At 31.1% G+C, this 10,110-nt stretch overlaps 1 protein-coding gene across 1 annotated transcript; it reads left to right on the top strand.

The window, feature by feature from the left end:
* Positions 1-658: 658 nt before the first annotated feature.
* Positions 659-10,110, top strand: LOC122607442 (rhamnogalacturonate lyase-like). The gene is made up of 15 exons (XM_043780414.1): positions 659-744; positions 1,050-1,171; positions 1,288-1,347; positions 1,942-2,061; positions 2,449-2,574; positions 4,794-4,935; positions 5,039-5,209; positions 6,769-6,924; positions 7,058-7,164; positions 7,238-7,328; positions 7,805-7,946; positions 8,089-8,245; positions 8,508-8,627; positions 9,395-9,521; positions 9,633-10,110. Exons 1-15 carry the CDS (start codon positions 703-705, stop codon positions 9,879-9,881), a joined length of 1,932 nt encoding a protein of 643 aa, XP_043636349.1. The 5' UTR covers positions 659-702; the 3' UTR covers positions 9,882-10,110.

The following is a 10,110-nucleotide window of genomic DNA, read 5'->3' as shown; positions in this document are numbered from 1 at the left end:
TTTAAGAAATGGAGTTCGAACTCTGATGGATCTCTCCAAGATCAAACCAATAACCATCAACCCATAGGTAATGTGCGGATCTATATATATGCATGTCTAAAGTCATTACGAATAAAAAAAAGCTGTAAGAATTTCGTTAACATCCTTTATTACACTGCTAAAATCTATGTATAGAACATTAGAACATATATAGCTAGATAAGGCTATTGATTAAAAGAACATGTACATAGACAATGCACCAAATACCAAATCATGTCGTGGCTTTCAAGTTCATTATATTTAACCCGGCCATTAAGTAAAGACAGCATAACTCATATTCAATTTTTGGATATACTAATATATAAACTATAGCATGCTTATTCTCCAATTAAAGAAATCCCAAAACATGTATATAAGGAAAGAAGCATGTATCTATCTTCAATGTGGCTTACTTCACATAATTTCTGATTTCATTTTTCTATTTATCTTCCATCTATTTATAAATCAAGGTAACATTTGCATACAATTTTATGATATGTCACCTAAACATCACTTAAGGAGTTATATCATTGATTCATTTCGATCATTGTACGAATATGATAGGGAGTATAACTATTTTGGTATTGCTCATAAGCGATACTTGATATTAGTGATACAGTAACTCATATGTAGAAGACTTCTTATATGTATTGTCCTAGGTGATCATCAAAGGGACTTGGAACAATGTCGCCTATAGGTGTACGATTGCAAATTGAAGACCGTCATGTAAGTTTTTGTTGCTCATTTCTCAATATATATATATATATATATATATATATATATTTGAGCACAATTTTTAGTGAACTAGTCAATGTTTTTTCGTCTAGTGTATATAATAATTATATATGATACTATCATCTTAGAATAAAATATATGAAGATATATATTTTGTGTTATCATATAGTATATTAGACAAGTATATATAATGTTGATTAATTAGTTATTGATTATGTACACTAAACATATATTAGCTTAAACATAGTTCAAAATAAAATCGTTTAGAATTAACCAATCATATTGTTTGAATATAGGTGGTGATTGATAATGGCATAGTGCAAGTAACATTATCAAACCCCGAGGGTATTGTCACGGGTGTACGATACAATGGACTCGATAATGTGCTTGAGGTTCTTAACAACGAAAGCGATCGAGGGTATATTTGCATAATCAAACAACCTATATATTTTATGTTTCATGAAATTGTATCTAGCACTTAATAAGAGATAATTTCATCTTCATATAATTACTCATCTTCTTGTACAAATGTAGGTATTGGGATGTTGTTTGGAGTGCTTTGGATGGCTCGGGAAAAACAGGAATTTTTGAAGTGTATGTTTTCGACCTTCATGTACTTATATAATTTCATTGCAAATTTAAAGACAATATGTTGGAGTTATAATTCGTAAATATTGACATGTAGAGGTTCTTTTGTGATCATTAGAAGTCTTGAGAATTGGGTATTCAATCTTGGACTATAGATTGTCTATTTGTCTGATCCGCGTGATGTGACATCCGGATTTTGTGGGATTTTTCTTGAAACTGGGCTCTGTACCATTGGGTTGGGCTAACTATGTGATGGCCTTTCGTCGTTAAGTCCACCTTTGTATTTTGGGCTATAACATTTATTGACAAAATATGAAAATAAAAATGATTACGGCACGTGACTATACATATGCTCAATATAACGAAACATCTTCTGCATTTACATTTTGTTTTAACGGTTCGTATTGGTCATTTGATTTAAAAATGTGTTTACTTATGTTAAAGGGATAAACCCCCATTTTTGTCTTATTGACAAGCATCCAACAAGAAGAGTATAAAAATAGTTACTTAATAGTTAACACATATAAATTTTTCAAATGATATAAAAATAAAATCACAAAGTGATAAAACATTTGTTAATTAAATCGTAAATGTTAACAGGATCAAAGCAACAAATTTCACGGTAGTTGTGGAAAGTGAGGAACTAGTTGAGGTTTCGTTTTCTAGGCCATGGGATCCTTCCCTTAAAGGGAAGTTTGTTCCTTTAAACATAGACAAAAGGTTAGTTTGTTTTTCCTTTTTAAACATATATATTTATTTAAGAAAAACCAACTGGGTTGGATCAGTGGTTGGAGCTTATGCCTCTGAAAACAGAGGTCATGGGTTCGATCCTCATGCCCAGCAAGGCTGGAGGTCCTATTCTACCTATGGTAGAACCTGGAAGCAGCCTCTCTACCTTTGGTAAGAGTAAGGCTGTCTACATATCAACCTCCCCCATACACCGTCGAAGACGGTATTGGGACCCAAAACCCGTAAAAGACGGTATTGAGAGTTACTTTTTTTATATATTTATTTAAGCTTAGCCAAAAAATAAATTGTTTATTAAAAATTTCTTCTAAGTTCTAACATATATATTTCCAACCTTATGGTCGTAACTTACTATATTAGGTTCATTTTGCTTCGTGGTTGCTCCGGTTTCTACACTTACGCAATTTACGAACACTTGGGTTCACAAGAATGGCAAGCGTTTAGCCTTGCTGAAACGCGGGTCGCGTTCAAGCTTAGGAAAGACAAGTAAGCATTAGCTTAATACCAATACACTCTGAGCGACGATGTCGTTATATGTAGCATATGTCATTTCGTCTCATCTTTCTCGTCGCTACAGCCTCGTCTCCTAATGTAATGTGTGACGACATTTTGCGACGATGTCTTTTGGGGCCGGACACTTATTTAAAAAAAATGGAAACGAAGATACAAAAGTCGCTAAATAATATTTTCCGCTAGCTTCTAAATAATAAAGAATATATATATCTTTCAATTACTCTTTAGTGACTCTTCGCTATTTCATTTTTAATAAAATATTCAATTAAATAAATAATAGAATGCTACAGCTAGCGTAGACAATGTTGACGAATATAGTATGTGATCACATTACTACTGTATACTTTCGTTTCAAATCAATGTATCACAAATAAACTAAAGTTTAAACGTATTGGGACATTCCAATTAATGTATTGGTAAACAAATCTGAAAAATGTCGAAGAAATGGGATTTTTTGACAGAAATTGGTAGAAAGGAAGTCAAGAAAACGTTTTATAAAACCGGTATGTCCGGGATTCCTAAACCCGGATACCAACCCATAGCATGTTCTACATATATCTTTCATTTAAACCTCAATTTGTTTTTTTTTAAGGCATAAAAGGTAACTGACTCACATTTTGGTTTTGGTGCGTCCATCTCATGTTCGACTTTTAGTTATGTCTTATGAGGTTTGCTTTCCCAATCTTAGTGGGTATAACATAACTAAAGCCCCTTCACCAAATTTACATTTAACATGATTCAAAATATCACCTATAGAAAACACTTAGGTCGCATTTGGTTCACAAAATGTTTTCTGAAAGAATGAAATTTTATGGAATGAAATTTAATGGAATCGAATTTAATTCCGTTAGTGTGTTTGGTAAGCAAACTTTTTTTAAGGAATCATAAACCATATATTAGGAAATGACAAAAGTAACCCTCTAATTAAAAAATGTAAAATGCATATGCCTAACCCTCTTAGCTTTTGCTTTTATGACATTTCCTGTTTTCCAAAAGGAAATGAAGTCGCTAATGAAAAACTCACTGACTATTGGGTTAAGACCTAATGGCTTCATAAAAACCTAAATTGTTTAAAAAAGTTTTACAATACATCAAACATGGAGTATGATACTTATCAAATACATTAATTGCAGTTAACTTTGCTGAGTAATCTAGGAAATAGCTAGTTCATATCGCTGTATTGTTAAAAAGTTTTTGTTATATTTAAACATAGTTGTTTGAATAACTTATCGACTAATTATAACTTTTGATTTCTTTAATTTGACTTTTGTTTTCAATCTTGACTTTAAATTACATTTTTTTGTATTACATCACAAATTTACATTTTTTAAACCACTAATTCTAATATAATAAATATAAAATATTACTAAAATACATCCAATATAATAATAGTTAACATATATTCAATAAAAATAATAGCTAATATATATCTTAATAGTACATTCTATCATACAAATATAAAATTTAATGTAAGTATATTAAATTTTTTAAAAGTAATTGTATTATTATATATTTTTTTTGAAATTCTTTTCAGTAATTATCATGACACATATAAAAAAACAAAACATGTAAAAATATAATCTTTATTGGAAACACATATAACAATGTCATTTATATTTTAATTGAAATATTTATGATACATTTATCTAAAACTAAGATATTATTTCTAATAGTGTAAAATAAAATGTAATACACCATGTGTGATAGTGCCATATTATGATTTTCATATTTAAATATTGTTAAGTATGTCATAATTTACAACTTTGATAAACATATTTTTTAAAAAAATATTTTAATATAAAACTAAAAGTTATGATATATACATATCCATTTTTTATTACTTAAAATAGTAAATTAAATTTTAATCATAATACATTAACATCTAATATTGATAACGTAATAAGCTCCGTGTATTAGGCACATCCCTAAAATCTAGTAAGAATCTATAATCCACATATTCTCACTTTAATTTGGCGAGGGTCGACTTTTGACGACGTCTCAATGTCGTCACTAAAAGAGCACTTAATTGACAAATTATACTTGCCTTTTGACTTTGGTAGTCAAATTTCCATTTCTCAACAACCTTAGGCGTCACCAAAAGTCTTTTTTTTTTTGTAGTGTAATACGTTATTGATGTTTAGAGAAGGATACTCATATGATGCACATCTTGTGTATTAAACTTGCATATATAGGTTTCACTATATGGCGGTGTCCGATGATAGGAAAAGATACATGCCACTACCGGATGACCGGCAATCTGGAAGAGGCCAACCACTTGCGTATCCAGAAGCAGTTTTGTTGGTCAATCCAGTCGAATCAGAGTTCAAAGGAGAGGTAATATATAGATATAGAGAGTAGTCGATACTCCACAAGAATTCTAAAAATAATTGTATAGAAATATTGTCCTTAACTCTTCATCTTGTTACAATATGTATAGGTGGATGACAAATATCAGTATACTTGCGAGAATAGGAATCTAATGGTACATGGTTGGATTTCAAATGATCCTTCGATAGGCTTTTGGCAAATTACACCTAGCGACGAGTTTCGAACAGGTGGGCCACTCAAACAGAATCTTTGTTCTCATGTCGGGCCAACTTGTCTAGCTGTAAGTTATTTGATGTCATTATAACCATTATATTACTGTAACATCTACTATATAAATAAACAAAAATTAGGATTACATAAGATTTTTGAAATATTATGTACTCCTACTGGCCTACACATCCTTTTAACTTAATTATAACATCATTATACTTCGCTAATTTAAAATTTAAAATCCTTCATTTTTTAAATATATATATATATATAATTAATATAGACTTTTATTAAATACTCACATTATTATGTAAAATTTAAATCACTTTAATTTATTTTTTTTATAATAGGTTGAAAATTATGGTGTCTTTTATGATAAGTTTTACTTTTTTGTTTTTATCACCCATATGTGTTTCAACGTGTTTACACAAAGTTTTGTTTCCGTTTAGTTTCGTTATTTACATAATAACTTACCACAAATTTTCAATTTATTTAACGTTGTTATTATACAATTATAACATGACAACATATTTTAAAGCTATTCGGATATAATTCGATTTATTTATAAAATATTTATAAGTTAACCCGAGTTGATTAACTCGTTTTAATGAAAATAAGACAACTTGTTTTTTTTAGAACGGAAAAATAAGACAACTTGTGTATGCATATGTGATATGTGTGATCTTGATCTATCTTGTTCTTAAGGGTCAATGAAATGAAATAACAACCTATTATTTCTAAATGATGGAGAGCTATAAACCTTACCAAATTTACGGTACTAAGCACGTCATTACACATCAGCATTTTATAAACAAACTATATTTTTTATAAGTTTACATCTTTACTCATATAAACTTCTATTAACTTTGAAAAATGATTAATGTACCTAACATATAAGCCTAAAAGTATATCTAATAAAGAAAGATTGACAAATGTCAAGTTCAATGGTAAAGATTATGAAAAATAAAATGTGAAATTCAAGTGTCAAAATGTGAATGTATTATATATATTTTTAGGCATATTTAGTAGGTGCATTTATCATTATCCACATTAACTTTATAGTTAGGCCTTATTTACTCTTTAATAAACTGTATTTACTTAATGTTAAATAAAATAAAATAAAGTGTATTTACTTATAAAGTTATTTACTTTCATGCAAATAAATTACAGTATATAAAATGGGCCAAAGTACATGTAGGCACTAGGCACCCAATCACATTATCTTTCACAAGTCCTTATCCATGGACTTTGTGGTGTAATGGAGTTATCCATAAAGTTGGAGATATGTCATATCCGTATCAAACTATCAACGCTAATTATGCTCACGTGCCAATTGGCATGTGATGTTGCATGTGACTTGAAATTAAAAAATTTAAAATATTTTTAAGAGACTTTAAAAATATTTTTTCGAAAACATGGACATCAATACATTGTCTAGTCAATTGCCAAGTACTGTAAGTTGGTATGTTAGCAAAATTGTGATTTCAATTTTCAACCGCCCAAATAGTTTTGAAAGTCAAACAACGTGTCAATGAAAACAATAAGGCCAATATCGGTTGGGTTTTTATGAAACAAAAAAGTAAGTCGCTATTTTATGAAATGTATCCTATTTTTTATTTATGCGACTAGGTTTTTGTTGGTGCTCATTACGCGGGGGACGATTTAGTTCCAAAATTTGGTCAAGGAGAACCATGGAAGAAGGTGTTTGGACCGGTTTTTATCTATTTGAACTCTGTGATGGATGGACAAGACCCTCTTACGCTATGGGACGATGCAAAAGTACAGGTATGAGGTGACAAAAAATTAACATACTTATAAATGTACCACATTATAATGATAATATATATATATATACACTTGTATGATCAAATTATAAGCATGCTAATTTTTTTGTATTTTACGTTTGAATGGGAATAAGACCATGGTTGAAGCGAGTGGTTGGCCGTACAGTTTTCCATCGTCAGAGGATTTCCCAAAATCAAATCAGCGAGGCAAGGTTTATGGAAAATTACTAGTTCGTGATAGGTAAACCATATACCAAATTCAAAGATGGCATGTATTTTCGCAAAATATTTTTGTCTCATATTTTTCATTTCAGATTTATTCAAAGTAAGGATATGCCAACTAATGGTGCTTATGTCGGCTTAGCTCTACCGGGAGAACCTGGATCGTGGCAAAGAGAATGCAAAGTGATTCTTTAATTTATCACACCCCATTTTTTCTTATAAAGAAGTTATAGTTTGATAATTGTCAAAGATAGAATTTGGTCAATCAATGTGACCGCACAAGACAAACTATATCTCTTTAATTACCATAATCAATGAAAGAACTACTCATATGTGTCAATCACCAGTCTAAGGGGGTGTTTGGTATGATGGAATGGAAGTGGTTGAAGTGAGCTATTCAATGATTTTAATAATGAGGATGTTAGGTTCGAGCCCCACATGGAACAAAAACAATATCATTTTACATGCTGAAAAGTAGCTTTAATTTTCTATATATGTACTCACCTATGACGAGTTACCTCCTAGGGTGTTGGATTATGATCTGGTGGTACCACCGATGCCACGATGATACTCTATTAGTTCGTTAGTGATCCAATTTAATTTGTCGTACAAAAAAATAAAGATATTGAACAAGTTTTAATTTTTGTTTGGTCGTGTAGGATTACCAGTTTTGGACAAAAACGAATGAGGATGGAGTGTTTTCTATTAATAACATCAGAACCGGAAGCTACAATTTATATGCTTGGGTCCCTGGATTCCTTGGTGACTATCGAAATGATGTTGTTATATCCATCACCCCAGGTAGAGTATAAATATACAATATTGTTATGAATATTGAGATCTTTTGAGATTAAGAGTTCGATTGCCCAATAAAAGAACACATCTTCTTTCAAAGGGCAAATTTACACAAATAATTTACTTTCATATGCAATATAATTAACAGGTTGCAGCATAAATGTTGGCACTCTCATTTTCGAGCCTCCACGAAATGGTCCTACACTATGGGAGATAGGGATCCCAGATCGTTCAGCTGCAGAATTTTACGTTCCAGATCCTAATCCATTATACGTGAACAAGCTTTTTCTCAATCAACCTCACAAGTTAGTATTTGTAGAACAGTGTGATTATTTGCATATGATGCATACCTTTGAAAGGCTTAGTTTCATTAAACCACTTTTTTAGTTAGGTGATTAATTTGTCTTCAGATAAATTATTAACTCTATAGACATGAAACAATTTTACGATTATTTAGGTGATTTTTCTTAATTTTTAGCTAGAATTGTTCATTATGTATTAGGAATTGTGAAAATTTTAATTCATATCCTAAAGCTACCTTTGATTTTGTTGGTTTTAATTTCTCAGTAAATATAGGCAATATGGCTTATGGGAAAGGTATGGGGAGATATACCCCCAAGGAGACTTGGTATACACAGTCGGAGAAAGTGAATATTGCAAAGACTGGTTTTATGCTCAAGTTCCACGGTAAAAAACTAAAAATTGTGTTTGATTCATTTACTAGTTATTTTTTATTAATTTTTTTTTTAATGAAAAATGAGATATACGTGACTAATTTTATAGGCTTGCACTATATATGTTTAAAAGTATAACTAATAGACAACAACAACAAAAACAATACCCAATCCCTGAGCGGGGTATGGGAGAGGTGCGCTGTAGAGAGACTGCTTCCATAAGGACCTCCGGCCAATCAACTAAGAGAGTACTCTCACTACTTTTACCACTTACTTTATAATCACAATGCAAAACTTGTACTTCTTGCGTTAGAAATTAATGTACAGTTTCGGAGAAAAAAACATATAAATTGATAATGATATAAATATCAAGCTGGGCCTTACACAAATACGTGTATGGGCCTCACCTGGATCCATCATTTAACTGTTTTCCAAACTCAATACATATTTGGGCCAGTAGTTTGAGGCCACATGACTAGAGAACAAATCAACAGATTCAAGTATTCAACCCTCCATAATTTATCTTGAGAACAAATCAACAGATTCAAGTATTCAACCCTCCATAATTTATCTTGAGAACAAATCAACAGATTCAAGTATTCAACCCTCCATAATGTATCGCTGAGCGTCGGTTACACACTACTATAAATCTATAATCATTAAACTTTCTCTCTATAGATCGGATAATTATTTGAGCTCATGGATGGGTTAGAAATGGTAACTAATACGTAGTTTTAAGATATATGTGAATACTAACAAAACATTCTTCATGATCATTAGGAAAAAAGAAGACAACTCGTACGAGGGAACAACTTGGCAGATTAAGTTCAAGCTAGAAAATGTCCAAAAGGCTGCAATATATAAGTTACGAATAGCATTGGCTGGTGCATCTCTCGCCGAACTACAGGTACATCCAAACCTCAATAGCATACATAATTTCAACTACGGGTTTTTGTCACCAATTTTTCATATTATAGTTCTCGATAAAAACCTACTAATGTTAAGCTTTTATTTGTAGGTTCGTATAAACGATCCAAATAAACCTCGTCCACTGTTTACAACAGGACTAATAGGACGCGATAATGCCGTTCCAAGACATGGGATTCATGGTCTATATTGGTTGTACAATATAGACGTTTTGGGTTCTTTACTCGTTGAAGGGGAGAACACATTTTATTTCACACAACCACGATCTCAAAGTCCATTTCAAGCTATTATGTACGATTATATACGGTTGGAAGGTCCTAATATGGAGACCGTGCTCTAAACCAACGGCGGACTTACATGTGCTTTTAGGAGATCATTGGTCCACCCTAAATAAATAAATAACAAAAGAGAGATTTTCCTAGATAAAAAATGGTAAAGAGCGCATGAGGAAATTTTATGAACCCTTTGGAATAATTGGTTGAATCCTTTGAGTTTCAGATTAATAATAAAAATAAAAAAAAATCATAAGTAAAATAAACCCAAAATAAACTTATCCCCTCTTCAATGTA

The sequence above is a fragment of the Erigeron canadensis genome, chromosome 7, assembly GCF_010389155.1.
Source record: "Erigeron canadensis isolate Cc75 chromosome 7, C_canadensis_v1, whole genome shotgun sequence".
Lineage (NCBI taxonomy): Eukaryota > Viridiplantae > Streptophyta > Magnoliopsida > Asterales > Asteraceae > Erigeron > Erigeron canadensis.
This window is presented reverse-complemented; position numbering and strand designations above follow the sequence as displayed.